The sequence below is a fragment of the Pleurodeles waltl genome, chromosome 12, assembly GCF_031143425.1.
Source record: "Pleurodeles waltl isolate 20211129_DDA chromosome 12, aPleWal1.hap1.20221129, whole genome shotgun sequence".
Lineage (NCBI taxonomy): Eukaryota > Metazoa > Chordata > Amphibia > Caudata > Salamandridae > Pleurodeles > Pleurodeles waltl.
In genome coordinates this window covers 645271926-645296487 of record NC_090451.1, presented here as the reverse complement: position 1 = coordinate 645296487, position 24562 = coordinate 645271926, and the positions used below count along the sequence as shown (strand labels likewise).

The 24562-nt window shown below is 41.9% G+C and overlaps 1 protein-coding gene across 1 annotated transcript in view; it reads right to left on the bottom strand.

Moving 5' to 3' along the window:
- CA14 (carbonic anhydrase 14) overlaps positions 1-24562 on the bottom strand; it is a 76544-nt gene that overhangs the window by 15619 nt on the left and 36363 nt on the right. The window contains exons 5-7 of the mRNA XM_069218219.1: positions 15852-15947; positions 7086-7152; positions 230-387 (exon numbers count right to left, since the gene is read on the bottom strand). Coding sequence (XP_069074320.1) covers positions 230-387; positions 7086-7152; positions 15852-15947 — 321 coding nt within the window. The remainder of the gene's footprint in view (positions 1-229; positions 388-7085; positions 7153-15851; positions 15948-24562) is intronic.

Below are 24562 nucleotides of genomic sequence, written 5' to 3'. Positions count from 1 at the left end.
GCTTTGTACTGAGCTTGACCCTGAGGTGTCCAATTTGAACCGGGAATCAGGGCACTCTGCACACAGCGTAGGCTGATGTGCCATTCTCTACAAAGCTGAGAGCCCCTCCAGCAAAGACCTCAGCCTGCGTCTCCACTTTATAAATGTTGGCATGCACCCTGTGCACAAATTAATCGAAGTGAGCAGAGGGCAAATGCTACATCAAGCACCTGTGCGACCTTGAACAGACCTGAGACTTCGATAGCTGCACCTTCTGGTGGAAGACTGTCCACAGCACACTCTGGTGGCAGGGTGGGGTGGTCAGAGAGCCGCGGTACCGATAGAACTGGTCAAGCTTCTCTGGCAGCAGTTGAAGGACATTAAATGAGGGGATGGAGATTTTTTCACCTGGGTGAGAAGAAGAAAAACATGTAGAATATCCCATTTTATTGAAGCGTCATAGTGAGATAGTGAAACCGCAATAATACATGAACTATATGACAAGAAAATCCTATGCTTTACGCAGTATTAAAAATGGTGTGACTTGGAAGTGAAAACTTTGAGTTGCCACTAGGCCAGAGACATTTAAAAGATATTAAAGACGGCACATGCTTTTACAACAAATTCTTGTTATTTCTGCTTAAACATACATTTACTTGGATGGTCACCACGCGTGCAATCAGTCTTTTTCCCAGTTTGTCTGCGAACATCTTTCATTATATCCCACAATGTAGTGTAGGATACACAGTAAAAGGCACTAGACAGATCCATAAAACTCTAGTGTAGAGAGCTGCGCTTAGCAACTGTGTATTTCCCCAGTAGGAGGGAAAGATAAAGACAGTGATCTTCGGTCCCCATCCCTCTCCTGAACCCATATTGGATGTTCTATAATGTGTCGGTCTCCTCATCCAATGCCGCAAGGCGGGAGAGTAAGACACGACCCAAGGTCTTTACCATGGAGTCCAGGAGAAGGACTGGGTGGAAACAGCTACGGCCCTCTTGATTCCCTCTCTTAAATATCGGGACTATTGACAAGTTGGACCATAATGGAATTTTTGCAGAGGAACGTACCACCCTAAAGACGCTGGTTAACAAAGGGGCCCACAAACCAAGAGTACTCTTAAATAAATCTACAAGGACCCCATCAATGTCAGGGGCTTTCCCAATAGGGTAGGATCTTATGGCCTCTATCACTTCTTCCGGGGAGGGGCTGCACCTGGGGAGGAAATAAACCTTTGCTGCATCTTGGGTACTTCAGAGTTATTAAGGAATGGTTGGTTTATGGTGAAGTGGAGAAGTGTGACACAATGGTTAGAGCGGCAGACCTTGATGCAGAGATCTGGCCTGGGACCAGGGTTCAATTCCCACCTCAGCAGTCTTGGGCTCAATTCCCTTGGACCAGATCATTCTCGCCTCGGTGCCTAATCTAATTAATGGGTCTCACTCTGTAACTCTGGGCAGTAGCTTGCTTAATCTCCACAACGGCCCTCACAGTGCTTGGATGCCTGGCTTCACCCTGGGGCTGTCCAGGAGTGGGTGCCTCACAGGGAAAAGCCAGGAGGGGTTCCACAGTGGTATGTGTACAGCGCCTTGAGACCCTAACGGGTGAGTAGTGCGCTATACAAGTGCGAAGGTTACAGTTTTCTATACAAGTGCGAAGTTTATGAAACTCCAAAAAGCCTTCTGGTCGTTCTTGAGGCTAGCTTCCGGTTGATCTTCCCAAGCCTTTGATTTAAGTGCTTTTTTCCTATCTGCAATTGCCATCTTATAGGCCTTCCTACAGAGAGCGACTTCAGGGACGGACCTGGGCTTTTTATGGAAAGGTCATTAACTCTTTGTGGAATCTGGAGCATATTGCATCAATCCATCCCCTTCTCTTCTCTGAACCCCCATTTGTTGGCCTGCATAATTCTCCCTTAACTGCCTCTGATAGGGTAATAAATACAGTCTTTACATTAGGCACATAAGCCTCTACATATAAAACAAACCTCAAAAAGATGCGATTCCCTCAACCAGTTGGGACAAAAATATTTCAACATTAACAAACTCCCATTTAATGCGAGTACCTTTCTCCTTTTGGGCAGAAATACCAGTGATTCACCTAGTGAGACAAAGCACCATGTTTTAGTTGGAAGTGTCTACAATTAAGCTTTGGGGCAGGTGGTCACTCGTAGCAAGGTTATGTAACAGAGGATCACCCAACATTATTGACCAAGTTAGCAGACAGTAAAATAAAGTCAGTCCCTGAGCCCTCACCCTTAGCCACAAAGGCATTAGGGAAAACCATTCATATTGCTATATTTGCTGGCGGAACACATATTGAACTTCATCATCGGATGATTAATATTATTACCAAGCGTATCATGCGAAAAATGAAACATAGTATTCCCATCAACATCCGTAAAACCAGGGGCAACCCGATACATGGGTGCAAAGATGAACATTAAAATCACCCCCCACAACAGACCCAGCTCATTACCACCTCTTGGTGGTAGGGAGTCCATATCAAAATCCAGCTTTGACAAAACATAGCTTTTGTCTGCTTTAGGAATCTTGTTATAAAAAGTTGCAATGCCCAACTGTAAGTTGTTCGCAAATTTAAGTCCACGTATCTGGTAGAATGATGTATCGGCTTTGTAAAGGAAGGGTTTGGCATTGACCATGGCCACGACGTATATCGCCAGATCCCCGCCTAGGGGGGTCACAGGAAGGTGAGGTAGTTGACAGATGGAATGTTTTAAAACTGTTGATGTGTACAGGTGGTACAGCCCATGTCTCCTGAAAACAGAGTACCACAAAAGAGCACACAAAGTCAGACCATGTCTGGTTCCCAGTTTCCTCCCCAATACCGAACACATTTTAGCCCAGGAATACACATTTTTAAATATTGCTTGTGCTATTAGCATAGTCAGGTGGTAAGTCACAGCCACGTGGTGATTGGCTCGATTCATTGTTGTCCTTTACTTGTACCAGTCGTGTGTCTAATTATTGGTTCTTTTGGGAATAAGAGATATCAGGGGCTTGCTGTAAGGGGTGTATAATAGCCGCGCTACATTTAGTTCCTTGTGCCAAAACTGAGGTTGCTAGCGAAAATGAACAAAGTACAGATGATGAGTAATCCTCTCACCAAGTTTATAGCAGAAGGTGTAGTTGTGCGCATGAATATATGCTTTCTGTTTCCTGCCGAGATTTCATGCGCAAGCAGACAATTGCATAATTCTCATCCTTGAACCATCTTTCTTGGCCTGGTGCACTTGAGAGCTTACTTCGCAACAGTGGCCCTCTGTATGCACACTGATGACTTAAAAAAGGTGCAAGGTAGATGTTTATAGAAATCAGATCCTATGGCTCCTCTCAGGATCCCAATACCTGGAGCACTGAAGTTGCTAGTGCTTGGTGACAATGGGCTAGGGTAGCAAGGTGGGAGCACTTGCAGCAGCGCAATTCCCCATGAGAAGAATTTGTCCTTATGCCGCCAAACAAGGTTGGTTATCTCCGGGGAAGACCAGGTGGTGATAGTAATATCTCTCCATCTCAAATTTGGATTTGCCTTGAACTCCATTGCCTCCAGATGTGCTGGGTTGATGTGTCTAGAGGTCTCTAATGTCCCAAGCAATTTAAAAATTATGCTCCTATTCAAAATATCGTGCTTGCCTGTAAATAAGAAATGCAGAATAACCTCTAACTTTTTCGTTGGAAAACTTAAACTAGATGTAAGCTCCTGTCTTACCGCATCCACGGCCCCAGTATTATTTCCCTGATATTTTGGTGGTGCTGTTGTGTTCCTACCTCGAAGAGGATAAGCCGTTAATGGGTTTGTCAGCTGATGATCAATGTGCAAGAGGGCAAGCTTTTGATGGGTTCCGCAGCTGATGATCAATGTGCAGATTGAATGAAAGAGGTAACAATAGGTAGAACTAGCTAACGGACAGAATAGGGCCGCTAACGGCTGCATTGGCAACTGATTGCGGGGAGGTATTAAGTCTTCATTCGATGTGGTAGGCATGTTCGATCTTAAGGGTGCAATAGTAGGGCTCTTAGGGTGGGTGCATTTTAACAGGCTGCCTCTTTGAAATTAATGTGTCGATAGCAGATAGTGATGGCGGATCGCTAACAGCGGGTCTATTCAGAGGCTCCATTTTACCACCACTATCGTTGTCAATATTTTCTTCAGGCTTTGATGCTGTTACACTGAAAGATCAAATACACTTTTCATTCAGTAGTATACTTTTTATCGGATGATGAAAGAACGTCTGCATTGCCCACAGGGACCACATTGACGGATGGAATAGAATGCAAAGGTACTGCACTACGATGCAAATTGCTGCAGACACATCACTTATATTTTGCTTTCTGGAGCCGTTTTCGTTCCCTTTTCAAGAGTGGCTGCACAGTAGCTGTCTGTTGTCCTGACTACTCTTCCCTATGTCTAGTCTAGATGTCTTAGTGTTTGAATTTCACTTGCAGCAAGAGGCAGTGTAAACTTAAAGGTTCCAATAGGGTTCAATGTGGGGTTGTGAGTAAGTACTACCTTCTTGCAACTTGGGGGTGGTGCCCCTAGGTCAACCCCTTTCTTGCTGCCACTGGTAACAGATGAAGGGTCAGAGAGAGTGAGATGCTCAAGTACTGATCCCTCTAGGGCCTTAACAACATTTGATCTAGTAAGAAAGTAGGGTGGTCCCATAAGCAATGGATGATCAGAGGCACTTTTAGGCAGAGAAAAGGAATGACTAAGCTCCAGCTTGTCCTGTTGAACTGGAGCAAGGCCATACTGCTGTGCTGGCACTGAAATCCATTCCAGAATGGGGTCCAGCATTTGAGGTATCCTAACAAGACAATCAATGAAAGTAGCACAAGGGCATCTGCTGGTTCAGAGTGAACTCTTACTATCAGGTTATTCAAAGCAGACAGCTTTGCATCAATTGCCACTACATGAGCGGCCAAGGCACTTAAAATATCCACCTGCATATCAAGTTTATTAGAATCGAACGTCAGCGGAGACTGCCTCCAGGTTGTTAAGAATGGCACTCCAGATGTTGACGCTCACATTTTGCGGGGACTTTTCTCCAATCTGGCTGCTTAAAGATTTATTTAAAGAGTTGCAATCTTCCCACAAAGACATTAGATTAGAATGTCGTAGAGAACCGATTTCATAAGTACCAGGATTCTCATCAGTGGGAATATTGCTGGTTGTATCCTTGACTGGACTAGTAGTTGAAAGTGCATTAACCAGCAGGTTTAACTTGATTGTGTGGAAACTGGCTAAAGAATCCATTTTGTATTTTCCCTGGCCTGTCCTCCTCCTGTGATACTCAATGATGAATACGCCTGCAAAACATATGCAAAAGGTCAGATAACCTTATTGAAACTAATGTACCCTGACAGATGGCTTGTAATGCAAGTCTTGCTTAAAAGAGAAATCTCACGCGACATGCATTGCTACGTTCACTCAGCAACAGACAGACCTCTGGATGTCCACGTAGGTTTGGACAGTGGTTGTGAAGAAATTGTTTTGTTGACGTCTTGGAAAGTCCCAACCATTTGAGTATTGTGAAGGTCAGGCTTGTGGTCATCTTGTATCATGCTGCTATCACGAAATTTTGTTTTATTGTGGATGGTTAGGTGCCTAATATGTGTAACACCATGCATCTTCTGATCAACATCATGCCAAGTATTTGATGAAGAAATCATCTTTCTGTTATTCTGATTTGACAATGTATCTTCACACCTTTGTGGTTTTCATGTTCAGGGGTCCCGAAGTCATTTACCACCCTCCGACGCTTCCCCTGCGAAGTTCAATTGTAGGCTGGCACATGCTTTATCCTTCCAAAAAGGAACCAAGCTCGGGAAAAACCCAGACCTGCCGCTGGGTACTGGATTCCACCACAGCTCTCCTCACCAACCGGGGGTAGGTTGGTCTGAAATTAGCTGCTGAGGCCGGCTGCTCCCAGGCCCCCAAGTCCAGAGTGTGGCCCAGCAGCAGGCAGTTTGACTGGCACAATACCACTGTGGCATGCAAGACAATCGTATACCCAGTCCTTGGGTGCGCTGTACAGCTGCAGTTTTGGCTGGGCCTGTAACGCCCTTGCTGAGACACACCTGGACAAACTGCCGCCCAGAGAGCAAGCAGGCCAGGGCCCACCGCACGCCCTGTTTGCAGGTTACATGGTCCAACTGTACCTCAGAACGGATCATCAGCGGACCTCGGCAGTACTGCCTTCAACCAGCCTCTGCCACCATGCAACGCGATGTAGATCAGCTCTCAATCGAGGGAATACAACTGTGTTCTCTATTACAATCCGCTTACTCACAGTATAAGACTTAATGATGAAAAGTATATCATATAAGTAGTGAAGGTACGCATGGTTTATGTGCAAATGTATGCATGTGCTGCACTTACACATGTTGGGTGACGATCTTGCAGACAATTCGAACGAGTCAATGATGAGGAGAATTCAGATTGGTTCAGCTGCTCCGTGTAGTCCTCAGGGTCTTTGTAATTCCCCAGTGAGTCAAAAACCTATACAACAGCTAGGTAGACTGTGTATGACTTGCACATTTCTGACTTACTTTAAAATATTTGTAAACCAAACCAGAAATTATGATGCTTGACGCTTCGAATGTAAAAGATTAATTTCTTAAATGCGGATGACAGAATTAATTAAAGTATAAAACTTAATTGTGCTAAACGTATCAACTTTTATCATTAAAAGTATAGAACTGTATGATAAAAATTACAGCTGTTAACAATGTAAAGTATAAGATTTAGGGATTAAAGTATTGGTCCTAATGTAGGAAGTTAAAAGACAGTGCTGAAAATGGTAAGTGTTTATGAAGAAAGTTATTAGAATTAATAATGAGGAGTATACCACATCAATATATATATAAGAGTTCATGACTGAAAGAATAATGGTGGAAATAATAAACCTAATTGTGCAATGCGTAAGAGAGAATGTTGTAAAATATACGATTTATTTGTGAACAGTGTAAACTTATTGCTGAAAAGTATAATGTTCATCAATCAAAAATAGATTTTTTTTATTGCACACAATTATACAGTCTCATCTATGAAAAATATCATGACAGTGTAGTGTTCTTTTCCTCACCTGCAAATTTCACCTTTGACAAGTACTTAAGTATGTTTTCATATGCCTCGTTCACAATCTCACCAGCCTAACCATGAGAAAAACAAAATAAAGATGTTTGAGCTATGTTTGCAATGTCTTCTTGTTAGTTTAAGAATGAAAGAAGCGATTATTTCAGTGCTACTGCCCTTTAAAAATTACCATTCAAGAACCCTGGAAAAAGGATGCTCATTATATACAACCTGTGGTCCGGGGCCCCCTGCGGGTCCCAGAAGCCTCCTCAGGGAGTCCACGACTACTTAGAGAATTAAATAATATTAACAGATTAATAAAGTGTATACAAAGGAGGTAAATGTGCAATTGAAACATTTTAAACGTACTGTAAACATGAAGGAATTTCAAATTGGAGGCTAACAATTATATTAGTATCCTCAGATTGATTTGTGGGAGCCGTGCAGGTGCATCAAGCAGAATTTAGTATGGACGATAAGTGGCCTCAGTTGAATTTAGAAAAGCTCCAACCTTTCTATTAAAATTACATTTTGATTTTGTTTTATTTATATGTGTTTGCGAATTAAATAAAATGTGTCATCATTAGTTTTTTTTTTTGATGAATGTTTTTGTTTTGTATTTTTGTGTGTATTGTTTTGCAGTTTAAATCAGCAACAATGCTTAGGCCGGGGTACCAGTTTCCAGCAATGACTCATGGGGGTCCCTGGATTCCAGTAATGATTCAGTGGGGGTCCCCAGGTTCCAGTAAAGATTAAGTGGGGGTCTTCCGAAGTCAAAAAGTTGGGAACCACTGCAATACACACTATTCTGCAGAAGCGATGTGAACACATTGTTTGGCATGCAACACACTGTTACATTACTGACGCATAATATTTGTCTACAAAACAAAATATATTTTCAATGTATATAATAATAATAGAACAACAAGGATACCAGAAAGGAACCAAACAATGTTAAATTAACCTGATGGCATGCTGTCATCCGAGTACGGAAAATATACCATAGGTGAATCTCTTCCTTGTACTTTCTCTCCACATTAATCACCACCACTCTCTGTCAGCACGTGGCAGCCTCACAAAGTGAATGAAAAGTTGAATGCATGGTGATGAAGTCTATGAGAAGAAATGTGAGCCTGATCGCGTTGTAAACTCCTAACCCGACTTTTCACCTATCGGGCGAAAGTGCATTTATGTACATAACCCGAAAAAGTGAAATCAAGTATGTAAAGCGCTCAACTTCTGCCAAGCGAGATCGGGCTTGTAAATTAGAGAGAAAAAAAAGTCCACGAGCCCGATGGAAAACAGCGAGCCTTGCATGTTTTCTGTACTTGGTCGCTGCACTCGAGGAGGGCTAGCCACCGGAAAAGGCATGACATATGCGTGCCTTCGACTAATGAAAGCAAGCAGATTTTATTAGGGAAGCCCACGAACCAATAAAAAACACTGACGTGAAGTTGACAGAGCTCCGAGCCCTTTTCTTAATACAAAAGAGTCTCGCTGCAAAACGCATGCGCGAGCGCATGCAACGCAGGCTCGACCTTAAAAAGGAAAGAATGGAGTCGATGGAGGGCCACATCCAAACCAATCTTGGCTATTGTGTCACAGCCTGCCTCTGATGCTGGGAAGCCTGCATCACCATCTCCTCTCGGGGCCTCATTATGAGTTCACACTAATCTCCCCTGCAAACTGCACCTCAGCGAGTCACCAATAGCGGGGATACCAGTACCTTGTGGGGAAGAAGTTACAGAGATTGCAGGTGGTGCTCCAAGGGTCGCATTAGCATGGGGGAATTACCAGGGAATCCTCATTTTGTCCCTGAGATTGTGGCTGTTTTCAGTAGCTGGAATATCTGAGTGGGACAAAACATACCCACGATGTTCCCACATATCTCATCATTACAAGGAGCACAGAAACTGCGGTAACCAATCCCTTGATAATTAAACGGAAGTGTGCATTGAGACTTACTGGGCCTGCCTCTTATCCTGATAAAAAGGAAAGGAGCAGTGGGAGGGCATCAGAAAACACTCAAGAAAAATTCTGTTTTGAGGGACAAGAATAAAACCTATCCAGGCGAGGCATACGGAGCTAGAAAGTGGTGAACTTTCCCTGCAGTGTATTGACCTAGAATGTAAATGTAATCTGATATAGCTTTCTGGAAATTGCAGTAAACATAATTGCCAATTTATTTTTCAAAGCACTTACCATCACTCTTTCTGGGCTTTCCTGGTCTCAGCTGAGTAGGCAACTGAGGCTTGTGAAGTCGAATTGATTAGCATAGGGTCACACAATTGGGGTCTAGTGATACAGGCTCCTCATATAAGATTTGACTCAGTCTAACTTTAATATGATAAAGAATAAAGCATAGATATAATGTGCTCCAATAGATGTGAACTGATATGCTGGTAAAATGGTTGAACATTGCCAATTTGTATGGATCAATTATTAGTTAAGTAACCACATCCAAATGGGTCTTCATATACAGATTGAATTCAGACTGGGAGAGGAATACATGTGGGTTTCCAGGTACATGATTTCTATGAATAACCATCATTTAAAATTTGTCCTGAACCTTTAAAGCTGCAAGAAATCTGTAGAGACTACAGAATTGTGAAACATGCCTATTTTCATATAGGAATTGTAAGAAAGGCAACACAGTTCTTACAAAGTACTTACAGAAATAATTGTTTAGCACCTGATATAAGTGGTAATGGCTTCAATCTGGAAACAATTTGGGGTTAGATATATGTTACTCTGCATTGATGAAGTATATCCCTTGCATGGGCGTGGCGGTGTGGCAGAATCATAGGCAGTATTGTATGTGCCTTCCCGGCACTGGGAGTCTAGCTGTTTGTTAGAGTGTTGTAAATATGCTGGGGTGTGGGTAGTACAGTACATATGGAGAAATGGGGATCCCTTTTGGGAGATGGCAAGGTTTGCGAAGTGTTTTAGTGGGACGGCTGAAATTAATTTCTCAGCTGGAATCGTCTACAGTGCCAGTATTCGCTGCATAGTTTGTTTTGTCTTAAAGTGGGTAGTTGGACTGAAATAGTTTGGCTTGGCAGTAAAATGGGTTCCCAGGCCATTTTTGGTTACTAGAGAATAACAATATGCCCAGAATGCCCCGCAATAGGTTTGCAGATGTGTTTACGATTGTGTCATTTGTTCAGGGTTGTGTCAGTGCCAGGCCTGTAGTGAAGTGCTATGTTCCAAGTGAGGGCTCCTCGTGTAGAGACACCTTTGTTGCCTTAACAAGACTGACCACCTTGAGGATCCTCCCACAAGGTGTAACCGGAGTCTCTTCAAGGCAAAAGTAGGAATGATGCTAGACAGGCACAATATGTGAATTGTGTGTCACTCTTATTCTTCCCTATATAGGTGGAAGATATGGGTAGAAAAAGCTAATCAGAGGTGTTTTTACTTTAGAACTGAAACTTGTATGTCAACAAAGATTTCTACTCAGCTTCTTTTTTAAGCATAAAGAAAGGATTCAAAGTGGCTTTGGACATCACACCTCCTCTTGTTCTGGGCAGTTTCTGTTTTCTGTTATCTCATCTTCACTTTTAGGGATGTTTTGCTTGAGTTTTATTAAAATTGACTACCAAAACCTTTTGTTACTTACCTCTAAAACAGTCTATAGGCAACTCTCTTCAATGATCTTATCCGTTTTGTGAAGAACTTTCTGCAGCTAATCTGTACCAAGTCTGACACTTTGAGGCCGATGAGACTCAGGTCAAATTAACCAAAGTAACCTATTTTGGTACAAATTTGTCTGAAGCAATCCTGGAAGCCTGTAATTCTCGTATGCATAAAGCTTATTCTCAACCTCTGATACTGTAAACTGACAATCTTATTAACAATTAAGAAAGCTGATGACACGTGTTTCCCTGGTAACAAATTGATCCATCATCTTAAAGGGATTTTTACAGATTGATTTCAGGAATAGATTTCACAACTCTGCCATACATCATGAAGAAAAATGACATTCTGAATCTTTATTGCTGGTGATTGTTGATGATGTTAGATAAGAGTAAAACTTTTTTTCTTTCCATTTGATCGTTCCTTTAAAATCCATGAAAAGAGTTATTGATATGTAGTTGGAGATTATAAAACCCACCTCATTACATTCTTTCAGATTTATCTGATTTCGGATCTTTAAAAACAAATCTTTACTGAAGAAGAGTCGCAGTATGCAAAGCAGTTCACAGTACTGTCACTTATTTGCAAGGTTAGAGCAGCACAGAGCACATTTTTAGATATAGAATAAAGTGCCTTGATCATAACAAAAACAATCGTAGGTGAACAACATTGTGTGCATGGGTCTCAGATATGGACAAATGCAGAACAAACAAATAAAACAAATAATAGGGAGAGGACCTTGAAGGGCACATGTGTGCATTGTGTACATCAAGCCAGATATTACATAGTGGAAGGTAGAGAGACAAAAATAATGAATACGACAATAGAATTTCTAATGTAGATGTATACTCAATTCCTCATCAAGATTTAAACTTCCAGAACTTATGGTTACCTAGTCTAAGATGAGTTGGGACTCCTTCTGTCTCATCCTGAGTGTGTGGCCGCCCCTCTTGGATTGTGTGTGACCTGTTCTACAGCATGAAAAGTCAATTTGGTGTGGCCCCCGGAATGTTTCTCCTGAAAATGCCTTGCTACTGGGTACTTGGAATCACAATGATCAATAGCACTCAGATGTTCCTGTACTCTTTTCTTGACCGCACAAACAGCACTGCCTATATATTTGAGAAGACAGGGGGATTCTAAGATGTAAAATTATAAATTGGGAACTGCATGTGAGAAATTGCATAATGCTGAGGGTGTGTCCATTAATGATCTCATGCTCCATCCTGGGGTGGCTGTTTTTACAGGCTTTGCAACATCCACAAGGAAAGAAGCCTTAAAGGCTATGTTCTTTAATACCCTTTGTAAGGGTAATGTCACTGTGGACAAGAGAGTCCCTCATTGTCTTGGCTCTCCAGAAACTGATGCTAGGTCTGTCTCCATCTCTTTGCCAATGGTAGGGTTACATTTTAAAATATCCCAATGTTTGGAAAGTATGGGTCTAATACTGTTGAAACTGTTGTTATATGTGAGTATAACTCTTGGTAGACTCGACCTGGGTGGACTGCCTCTTTTAAAAATGAATACTCTCCCCCTCAAACCATAGAAATTCAGCAAATACAGCTAACTTATAGTTATAGTTAACAGAAGAAACTATAACTTGGGCCACACAGTAACTTTGGGCAACAAGTTATAGTTTCTTAACATAAGTAAAGCTATACCCATAACTGATGACATTTTTATGGTTTTGTATGGGTAAAACGTCAACCTAACTATAACGTCCCTGTAGCCATTGGATTTCTCAATGAATACATCTATATATATATATATATATATATAAGTTAAAGGGGCGTTATAGTTAGGTGAAATGCCAGTTGCAACATACCATTTTAAACAACACCACTGAAATTCACCAGTTATATTTATCTCAAGTAACTATAACTTGTGCCCTAAAGTAACTATAACTTGCACCATGCAGTGTTGTCATCAATGATGTCATTGCAGATGATGCATTGATATTATCGATGAAGTCACAGAACATGCTATGAGTGATGTAGTATGTGAGGTCCTTAGCAGTGCTGAGCCATCCGGGGGATGGGGTCCCCTACACCATTCCATGGCTCGGAGATGGACCCGCTGTAATGCTATGTGTATTTGACCACCGACTCTATCTTGACCACTGACTCCATTTTGTGCTTAGCTTCAGGTGCCTTTACCGGGGTGGCGCAGGGTTTTTTCCACACCGAGCTTGCTTTCCACACGGATTGTGTTTGCGCTTGTTCTCCGTATTGAAACAAAACATGGGGGATGTAGAAGGTAGACGTGACAAGAGAGCCTCAGCCTGGGAATGTTTTCATCAAGGAAAAGTACAGCTCCTCTGTCTCTGGAATGTGCATTGGGGAAGGGCCTGTTTTATTGTGTGTTTTCGACACAGACCGAGTACAGCCAGCGCTAGAATTTCATAACCGAAGGGAGGGGAGATTGCCAGAATCTTCCTCTTGAGTTTGTTTAAGGTATACAGGGTGGGGACACTTGGCACTGAGGTAGAAGGAGCTCACCTTAATGTGGACACACGACTCAGTAAACAAAGCCCATGTTGGGTAGACCTCCTGTCTCAGCCGTCCAGGGTTCCTCGGTTTGAAGCTGGCAAGAATGAAGAATTCAAATCCCATTGTGGTGCATTTTAATTCTTAATTGTCTAGCCTGACTATATATATATATATACATATATATATATATATATATATATATATATATATATATATATATATATATATATATTCACTGCTGATGCATTGCACATTTTCTGTCATTGTTTAACTGCTGTGAGTATTTTGGCATTTACACGTGTTTCACTGCATTCAACACTGCTCATGTTCATATTTTTGTGTGCTTTTATTTGCTATCTGGGAAATGCTGAAATATTCATTACTAAGACTAAGAGTGCTGCATTCTTTGGGATTGTTTCCTCTTAAGTCAAAGTAGAACCACACATCTGCACACCCTCTACCCATTTTTAAAATATCAGCCCCAAGAGAAGGGGTCCCTGGGGCCTCTTTGAGAATTGGAGAAGGGGGCCACGATCCCCCTTCCCATTATTAAAATATTGACTTCAGCCTTGGCCTCAACCTCGGCGGATGGAGTCCTAGGGCCTCAATGTCAGTGTAGATATGTGTCGTGTTAAGTATAGTAAACCTGCACTTACTTATGCATACTTACATTGTGGATATTTTGGTTGTTGGTACAATATTCTTACAGCATGATATTTAAAGCTTTATTCTGATACCATTCCAGATTCAAATACCTTTGTTAACTCCTCCTACCATTTGGCATGATATTTTCCCTTGATATCGTGTTCCACATTTTGGTCCACAATAAAATATAATAATAGAACCTCAGAGGTGTTCGATTTATGAGCAAAGGGTAACCCAGAAGCCAGGTGATAATTATTTACTCACTGGGGAATGTTATGTGTATGTGTTTGTATCACTGGTTTCCACCAAGGAGCATCATGAGAGGATCCATAGGTCACTGCACACCAGTGATTTTATTTTTGTTAAGGACAGGACCTATTTCCAGAACAACAGGGGTTATTTACAAGCCCACCACATGCAAATCATACTGTTCCCGTTCTGGACATCATGGTTGGTTATAGATGCATCATCTCAGAAAACAGGAGAAATAGGGGAGCAGAGATACCAGGTGATACTTGAATGGAGCAGAGTGGTCAGGGGTGTTTTAAGAGGTAGAGACACTGCAGATTTGAAACAAGTAGGGTAGGTGCCAGATGTAGCTGGATAGAAATTTCAGAGGAACAGTGAATATGACAGCAAAATGTTTAATTGTCTATGGACTGCACTGCTCAGTCTGCAAGAGGGATTGGTAATTGGAGGCCTTTATAATTGCAGTGACTTAACTGGGAGACGATGTGACAAGGTGTGAGAGTTCAGTGAGTGATAAACCCTCTAAGTATTCAAACTATCATTTTGTCACTTATGTTCGACTTCATCCTGACAAAAAACACTCTCAAGTGTTAACTGACAGGCATCCATGCAAATTATTGGAGGAATCAGTAATTCAATGCCCCAATCCCCCAGAAATTTTGGCAAAGACTTTCACCCGGAGTTTTCAGGAACCAAATACATCGGGTGAAAGTAAACATCTCTTTGTTTCGATGGGACCGGTAACTCCTGTTCCTGGCGCCACAGTATTTAGTTGGCCACTCAAAATGAGAGCTTTGTCTCACTCCTTTGCAGCTTCTTGGTAATAGTTGCTACTGCTGGCAGGAGCAGAAATACTTCTCCAAAAGTTCTTGTTACAAAGTATACCTTACTCCCCAGTGGTACCCGGACATCAGTAGCGAAACCATAGAATTAAAGTACAGTGCAGCCATTAAAGAAATTATAGGGAAGATGTTGTGAAGATGAGAAAAAAAGTATCAAAATCAATGAAGGGAAATTTTCCCTAGGTTGTTATCATTGGCTTCGTCCATTCCAGTTGGTTAGGAACAGTCTGCAAATGCTATGCTCTGAGAGGTCAACACTGCATATGCAGGCCAGGTAACGAAAAACTTTCTGTGAAAGCGAAACGTCAATTCTAGAATTTTCATACATGCATCTGTGTTTATTAAAAAGTCAAGGAGTGTTCGTGGGCTGCCTTGCAGATTTCTTAGGTGAACACTATCCTTCAGGATTCCACTGGTAGGAGTATGATTGAAGCCTTGGGGGAATCAGAATTCCACAATTCTCATTTCTTAGTGGAATGTAGGGTTCAACTTGTAATGGCCTGGATTTTCCACCCCACCCGCAATCCCAGTATTGGAAACTCCATCCGTGGAGAACTGTTGGCCTATTTCATGGGATACCCATAATGAGAACTGTTGTGTAAAGGATTAGTTTATTAAAATGCTATAGGCATGGCCTTGGCTTAAACCAACCCCCATTTAATGATCTGGATAAATAAAGACCTGCAAAAAAAGGTTCTCCCATCAAACTTACCAATGTAATCCTTCCTGCAAATTGAAACAGATAGCGCATCACTCTGTCCTGTAAATAAAATGCTGAACACAGAAAGAGAGAGCCCTGCTCTATTACGTTCTATTCATCACCCTCTCTTTGTATTGCATTGTCTGGAAACTAAAGGGCAGCTTTGAGGCAAGAAAATGAAAGGGAAAGAAAATATTTGCTTAGAAAGAACCTACCTCAATCAAAATGCCGAGTACTGCCAGCCCGTCTGGCTTGTTCTTGGCTTGGCTCACGTTGGCGTACCTTTCTGAATTGAAGTGCACAATGTGTAACTGAGAGGTAAAAACAAACAAGATGGTGATGGGTGGGTGGCAAGTCAAGATTTTGCAAACATCATGAGTCAATGCACACACATAGGTCATAGATTATTTACATGGGTGCATGACCAAGGGTACAGGCAGGGTTGTAGTTTGGGGGTGGGAGGGTGTTTGGGGTGATACCTACCGTCTAATAAAACACAAACTTTCACGCTCTGCCTTTTTTTGAAGATCTTGAAAATGTTGGTTATTTTACAAAAATATTGTATTATGAATGCCCATTACATTCCCTTTCCACTGCCCCTTAGACTCCCCTTCTGCACTGCTTTGCCTAGATTTTATTTTAACCGGATATCCCAGCATGGTTGTTGGAAAACCTGCTGCTCACTCCCCGATCTAATCTAAATGGCCAAGCTAAACCCCTGGGTACGGGCAGGTGAACGACAGCATTTATTTTTGTATAGGCATATTGGTGTGACTCTGTGATGTTGTGGGCTAGCTGCAGGGAGTGTCTCTGTTGCGTTGACGGGATGCTTGCAGATAGGAGTCTGGTCTCTAAGCACTATGGCCCATATGTACTAAATCTTTTTCCCTTAGGCATAAAATGGGTGAAACCATTTCATACATCTGGCCCTATGTCCAGAATTCTCTGTGTCCAGGGTTTCCCTGTCTCCCATTGCCCATGTTTTCTGTGTCTGATTGTGTTGTACTGTGATGTGTTTTTAGTAAGTGTATCGCTTACGTCTGCTGTGATTGTGGTTTCATAGTGCTGTGTGCTGATTGACAGTGAGTCCCATGTGTCTCTAACGTTCCTACAGGTAGAGAGTAATGTGGGATGACGTGTGTTCGCGTCCACTTGTCAGACAGTGACTGGTTCTCCAATATCTTAATCTCCTTGCCTCCACGTGGTTAGTTTTAGGGGTTAATTTATAACTGGGTGATAATGCAATATATTCCTTTTTTTGTTCCTCGGTGCTAGTTTCTCCTGGTTCCCATCAGATCTCAATGTCGCCAGTGGTGGTGCCTTCCTCACTTTGCTGTTACTGTTTCTCAGCCCCCAGCACTGTGTCCCCTTGTCTAGAATGGCAGTATCTTCCATGTTTCAGTGTTGATATCGCTCAGTGTTTTTTCTGTCCGATGTGACACTGTCTTGAAAAAAGTTAAACATTGTAAAACAAATGTATGTCTATGTGTATAGCTTGGTACTTTCTACTTCAATTTTTTTTACCTTTGGTTTCACAAGCATTATAGGCTCTTCACGTGGGCAGGACCATGGAGTGTTTATGGGACTTAGTGAAGATCTCTGGATAGAGAACCCTGGTTTTGGTGTCATTGACAAAAGTAGTCTTGAAAGAATGTACATTTTCAGCTTTACACTGATGTCATGCAAATGACTGTTCACTAGTTAAAAAGCCACAGACTATACAATGTAAGAAGCTGTTTTTGAACTAATGAACCAATTTTCTACAACTTTGTTTTATTTAACTAAACTATTTAACTTTATGTCTGTTAGTTTAGACAACCTACATTCTTTACTGCTTGCTGTACTGTTGTTGTCGTTGTTGTGTTGTTGGTAGAATTGTCATGGCAAAAAGGTTTTCCATGGGAATGCCTTCTGGTCAGGTCAAGCTACCATTTGTTAGCTAAGGCTGTATTCACCAGCCCTGTCCATTTTTAATATTTACCTGTCACCTTTGGCTAGGATTGTTGAGGCTTGGGGAGTGAGAGTTGTATCCTATGTGGATGACACTCAACTCCTTTTGGCCTTTCACAAAAATGTTCCTTCCTCTGAGTTGTTTTAAGTAATGCCTTGAATCTGTTGTGGACTGGATGAATACCATCGTTTTAAAGCTTAACTCAGACAAAACGGAGATTCCTTTTTTTAGTGTTAAGTCAGCTCCTAATCCCAACCTCTGGTGCGCATCAGAGATGCCACCCCCATAATGCCCCTCCCCGGTGGGTAGAAACCTTGGGGTCAACTTTGATTCCAAGCTCACTTTTGAGCCTCAGATTAAAGCACTGTCTGCCTCTTGTTTCCTTACTCTGAGATCTCTGAGACGAATGCTGCACCTCATTCCTGCGGAACACCGAAAAATAATTGTTTATGCTTTGATCACTTCAAAACTGGACTATTCCAACAGTTTTTACCTAGGGCTCCTTGCCATTCTCATTCAGCTTCTCCAGTTTATTTAGAACGCGGCTGCCCGACTGATCTTTAAAATCCCTCCTTGGGTCTCGGTATCTAGTCATCTGCCCTGGCTTCCGGTTAATGGAAGGATCCATTTTAAGGCCCTCATCCTTGCTTTCAGGATATTTAATCAAAAGGTACCCCTGTACCTCAGGGATCGCTTCAAGTTGTCTTCTCAGTTCAGCTCACTGCAGTTCAACAATCTTAATATGTTTCAAACTCCTCGTATATATAAGTCCAGAAGAGGAGGCAGGTCCTTCGCCTACGTGACTGCCAGGTTGTGGAATGCACTTCCACTCACTCTGAGAAGCAGCCCTTCGGAAATGACCTTAAGAAAAGGCTTAAAAATGCTTCTTTTTGACTCTGCTATTATCATCTCCTAGCTATGGTTTTCTCTTTAGGACATTGTGGGTGATCTTTTTCTGTTAGCACCGGGACGCCTTTGTGAGGTAGCTGTGCGCTCTAGAAATGTATTGTATTGTATTGTATTCACGGAAACTGCTGCTCTACGGGCAACGAGGAAGAATGGCATATTTGCAGACAGTAGGACCAGCTTTCTCCACTCCACTTGCAGGGAATGTGTTGATTGAGAGTCTGGCAATCCAGGAACCCTCTTGATCCACGTTTGTCCTGTCTTATTTAGTAGTATTTGGTACTGAAATGTTTATGTCCCAGGATGTACTGTCGCTACCACATAGATGCTCATTACATGTTTGGTTCATCTTTATGTGTCTTTTTCCCAATTAAATGTGGTCATAGCTTTGTACATGCTGCCACCATTGCACCCCCCTAACTTTCATTAAGTAAGGAGAGCACCCCATCATAGGTAATGCATACAGACAGAAATAAACCTGAAACTCGACATAATATGACAGATTTGCCCTTCTGGCCTGCTCGTTTTCTGGCCTATTTGTAACACCACAAATCCTTCCAAATTTTCTTGGTTTCTCTCATCCTCTCAGTCTCTGTGTTTCCATTTAGAATTTGTATTCCACATCTTATCCCTGATGAGGCCCTGGCGCGCTTGTAAGTAAGAGGCTACTCCATTTGTTCTACATGGTTTGTGGATTGTAAGTTTACTGTGTGGTTTACATGGGATAAATTCTCTGTTGTGCATATGATTTTAGGGGTGCGCTCCAATCATAAAGCAGCAAAGTTGTGGCTGCACTTAGTCATGGAGTGAAGTAGGGACGTGAGGGAGAGATAGTAATTTGATGCTCTCCTGCACTTTTCACATTGTTATTACAGATCTTTTTATTCAAATGTTCAGGAACACTATATTTCAAGTTACTTATTCAATCTTATATATCCCTAGTCCCTGCTCCCTCCACAAAAGACCACAGGATTGATATAGTGATCAGTTATCCAGTGAATTTTCTTTCCTCCTTACTAGGAATTGTTCATTTGTCTCTCTTGGATGTTCAATCAGTTCCTATGTTGCAAAAATTTTACCTATTTTTCCAATTTTCATATTTTTCTGACCAGCCTCAGGCCTTATACGTTGGAAGATCAAGAAGCCTGCACGTATCTAAACTTGCCATCCACGTTCCTATGCTAGGGGTGGATTCACTTTGCCAGGCCTGTGTGATATCTCTCTTTACTAAGACCAATGCTAGCCTCAGGAAGGTTTTTTCTACTCTTGTATATCTGGCCTTTTCAAGGTAATGTAATAATATTGCCTTGGGGTGATGGTCTAATGGTTGACCGTGGACTTCCTATATTACTCTAAAGATGGACTCCCAGTGGGAAAGTGTGACCATGCACCAAATCGTGCATAGGAGGTGTCCAATATGAATTTTATAGTACGATCTAATTGATAACTCCTTCTACTGGGGTGCTCTAAGTACAAATGTCTGCTGTTTTATCAGTCCGCGGGCCCTAATTTAATTCCAGAGGCTGCCTTGGTTAGTAAAAGGTACTGGGAGCATTTATAGTCAGGTTTAATTGGGTTCAGGTGATAGGGTCTCTTTGTGGAAGTTGGGCCAAATAGATTTTGCTTTAAAGAGGGTGGAATGATGGGGCGTTTTCCGGGTTCATTAAGTATGGTGTCATGGTGTGCCTGGTTTGCAGTTCATGGAAGAACTAGGTCTGTAACAACCCACATTTGTCACGTATTTCCATGAAGGACTTTGTTGTGTTGGACGTTGCTATTTTCCTTACTGTTAATATACCCAGCCGATCATATTCTCTGAACCCAGTTAATGTGTTGACATGAGAGAATTGCGGTCCAACCCGAAGTGGAGTTTCACCTGTCATTTTTGTGTCCCATCATATTTGAAATAGGGGACCTTTCATGAGTCTAATATCACTCTGGTCACAGGAGGCAATTTGAGAGGGAGGTTATGCCCTATAGTGTGATGTGGGAGCATCACACAGACTCAATAATGTTGTTTACTATGCTGGATCTGATTCAAGGACATATATTCAGTCACTATTCACCTATAGATGTGCAGCTCAGCAACATGACAAAAGGCCCAATACCGAGGCCACTATCGAGGGTAGATTTACAACATTTATTCCTGGCCACCATGGGAAGCCTCTTCTGCCATATATAAACGATCTAAACAAAGATGTAAACGTTTTAAAAAGGGAGGGAAGGAGTTTAAATGGATAATTTTGTAAGGCATACAGAATTTTTGAGAGTAGAATAATTTCTTTTAGAGCAATCCTATCCATCAATGAAAGAGATAGTGAGGACCACTGAAGACTGTTAATTACGAGTCAAATATATATCCAGTTGTATATTAAGAGCATTTAATATTGCTCAAATGATTGCCCAAGTACTTAATACTTTGGATATCAATCCTTATGCCTGTATTGTGTGTCCATTCCCTATAATCTGCCACGGGGTCATATGAGAGTCGGGTCTTAGAAGGGTCACCTTTAATCCTGAGTAGCTTCTGAATTTGTTAGATTCCTAGAGATTCCTAGGTAAATCAATGGGTCAACTCTAGAAAGGGATACTTTTTCCATGATGCCCTCGACCAGTGGAATCCCACATATTCCTCATCTTGTCTGAGTTTGCAAGCCAATGACTGAATGCCCAGTGCAAACAACAGAGGGGACAGCAGGTACTCCTGTTGGGTTCTCCTTAGTATGGGGAAGGATCTGAGGCGACATCTAATATTTTAATCCAAAACTTTAGTTTATTATAAACTAATCTGGTGTATGCAATTAAATTAGGCCGAAACTCAGAAGAGTTAAGAGGGGACAGAGGAAGCCCAATGACGGCTGCCAAATGCTTTCTCAATGTCTATGATGAGTAAGGCCGGTGACTTTGTTATATTGTCTGGTAAAGCCGCGGCGCATAAACACACTAGATGTTATGAAATCTCGAGAGGTATGGCTTAAAGCCAGTTTTCCCACACTTGAAAGTTCAGTGACAGATTCTACATGAACCCCCTTGAGAGAGACCTGTGCATATCTATTCACCTGATCCAGAAGGAACACTTTGTTATCTTACACTTGAAGTTCCCTCCTCAATTGTTGACCCCACTGCTTGTGTTCAAAGTGCTCACTCTCAGATAAATGACTGTTCTGGTATCCTGTCCATTTTCTTATGGTGTTGGATATAGCTCAAGCTGCTCTGTAACCCACAGCATAAGGCCCTGGTTCTTTGAACCCTTTGTGCATTCAATCCAAATTCAAGTGACTAAAGAGTTCCATCTCCACCCACAGTTTACCTCCAATAAATAGAATATGGGTCTCCAAATGCTGTGCGAGCACTGATCACACTTAATACTAAGGAATAGCCATTTGATCACATTTTTTTAGTTCTTGAGCCCTGACATTGAGGAATCGGGGGACGTTCAGTGCTAAGGATGGGAGAGCTGTAAATTTTTGTGTATTTTCAACATATGCAAAACTTTCCTCATCTTAACTGCAGTTCTAAAATTGTGCCTGAAAAGATAGTTAAAAGTGGCGAACTTGGCAAGTGAAAATGCCTCACACACCCCATTATTTCTGGCAGTGTAGGGGTGAGATTTTTCCTCGCGGAAATGTGGACATGCACATTCCCTGGCCTTATATACTGTTAGCTTCTGCGGGCAGAGCGTTAAACAGAAACAAAGTCTTGCCTGGTAGTGTTCACATCTTGCTTATTTCCAGCTTTCAGGTATTTAGCGGTAAAAAAAAAACAGACGGAAAATAACTCGAAACTACGAGGCGACAACTGTTTGGTATTCGACTTTTTTGTGAGTCGGGCTCAGTTCTTTCAGTCTTTGAGTCTCTCAGAAGTTCTTCTCCAAACCCTGGCTCCTTTCTGATTCCTGCCTCGAGCGGCCTCTGCTGTATTCAAGGGTTCTGTAGGTGATGCCTACTAAAATGGGGCCCGAGTCAATTAACCTATCCTCTCGGAGGGCGGTGACAACAACTTTTCCTATTCAAGATATTAAACCTTCTTTGTGTGGTGGGCCACAGCTCTACCCACAGTGTAACCGAGGCGTACAGGCAGATGTGCTCTCTCTCCTGCGTGGAATCTGGTATGTTCGCTGCCAGAGCTGATTTTCATCTGTGTCCAGCACTTTCACAATCTCATTATGCGAGCTAACACATTCCTCAATGTCAGGACACACAGTCGGCCTTTTCATTGGCTTTTTAATCTGCATGGCTAATCGCCATAATCCTGCCCACAAAGAAACAAGCATTTGCAATGCAATGGGTCTCGCGTTTGCTTGAGCTCGAGCAATTAGCATTGTAAACTCCTAACCGGACTTTTCTTGCCACATACATTGAAAATGAAAATAAAACAGTTTCACATAACTAACTGGAATTTTCTTGCCATATAAACTTAAAAGTAAAAGTGTCACATAAGCGAGCAGATGGCCGCCGTCAGTGCAAAGCAGACTCACAAAGGTAAATAAAAGTTCACTCGTAGTGAAACCTATCGGCAGAAGTGCAATTATCCATGTAACTGGCAAAAGTGCAATTATCTAAGTAGCCGGCAAAAGTGCAATTAACTACGTAACAGGGCCGATGTCATGCAAATCGCTCGACTTCTGCCAAGTGAGATCGCATTGTGAAAAAAGAGAAAAAGTAGTCCAGAAACCGGTTGGAAAACGTGGAGCCTCGTATGTTTTCAGTACTTGGTCACTGCGCTCGAGGAGGGCTAACCACTGGAAAAGGCATGACTTATGCATGCCTTTCACTAATGAAAGCAAGCACATTTTAAAAGGCAAGCTCACAAACCAATGAAAGAGACTGACGTGACATGAGCGTGGTTTGAAGCCCAAACAGAGATTACAACACGGGACAGAGCACTTTCCGCTCGTCCCTAAAAAGGCCTTATTTAGAGTTTGGCGATATGCTGCCCTACGTATTACAACTGCATTATAGCCAGGGCCACAGGAATTATGCGATTGTGCAGCTGCTGCTTTTTTTTGCATAATTGTAGATTTTTGGCATTTGCTACATAATCCATCAACTGCTGCAAAATCTGCAAACTTTAACAAAAAAGATGTTTCTATTTCAAATGGTTCAAAAGTTACTGAAAACGCAGCAACACATGTTGCCACGCAGTTGTTTTGCCCTTTGCAAAGCTGTCCTTTTCACCTTTCTGTTGCTCATGGCTAGATTTAGGTGTTAAACTGGCATTAAGGAGGTGCAACCAATGCTCAGTGTTAACAAGTGTATAAATGACAAAATAATGAAGTAATACCATTACAAAATGTGCCACATTACGCCACATAATTTGGCTTTTCTTGCTGCATTATTTACTCAACACTGCTGCATAATTTGGCCTTCCCCTGACTCATAATTCCAGTGAGTCTGATTATAGCCAATGACACCTGCCATTTATAATATGGCCGACTGGATATCAGTCACGTTTGTGACCTTCCACCAAACTCTAAGGCCAAAGTCACTTCTAGAATCAGAAAGGAGCCCTAGTACAACATAGTCAGTAACTTATATCACTGAACTTACTGCAATCACTGTTTGCTGCTTTGCAAACTCCATGACTTATCCTTTACTTATGCATTTGTTTATTTATGTATATGATCTAATTTTGTGGAGAAGAGCAGTAACACAAAAGGTTTGTAGGAGCTCCTGTGGATTAAACACCCTCCAAAAGTTCCAAATCTGTGAATATGGGCTCTGTGGAAAGCGGGTTTATCAAAGCTTTTTCCCAAATCCTAGAAGGCTGAATTCACTTGGGGGTCCAAAAATAATCGATTCTAGACCTTCGGACCTGGACTGAGAAGTGCGGGTCTTTGTGTCATTGGCAATGCTAAAGTGAGATATGTATGAAATGTTTGATGGATAAACTCTTTCCATTAACTAGTGGGCGGTGGGGTTATGACAGGGCTCAGCATTTGCAAAACAAAATAAGGGTCTTAGCTTGGTCCCAACCATCTCTATCGAGGACATCAGCAAAATAATTTCAGAGAGGGCTGGAGTTTGAGGCCAGGAACACTGACCTTCATATATGTGTAATGACCAAGCA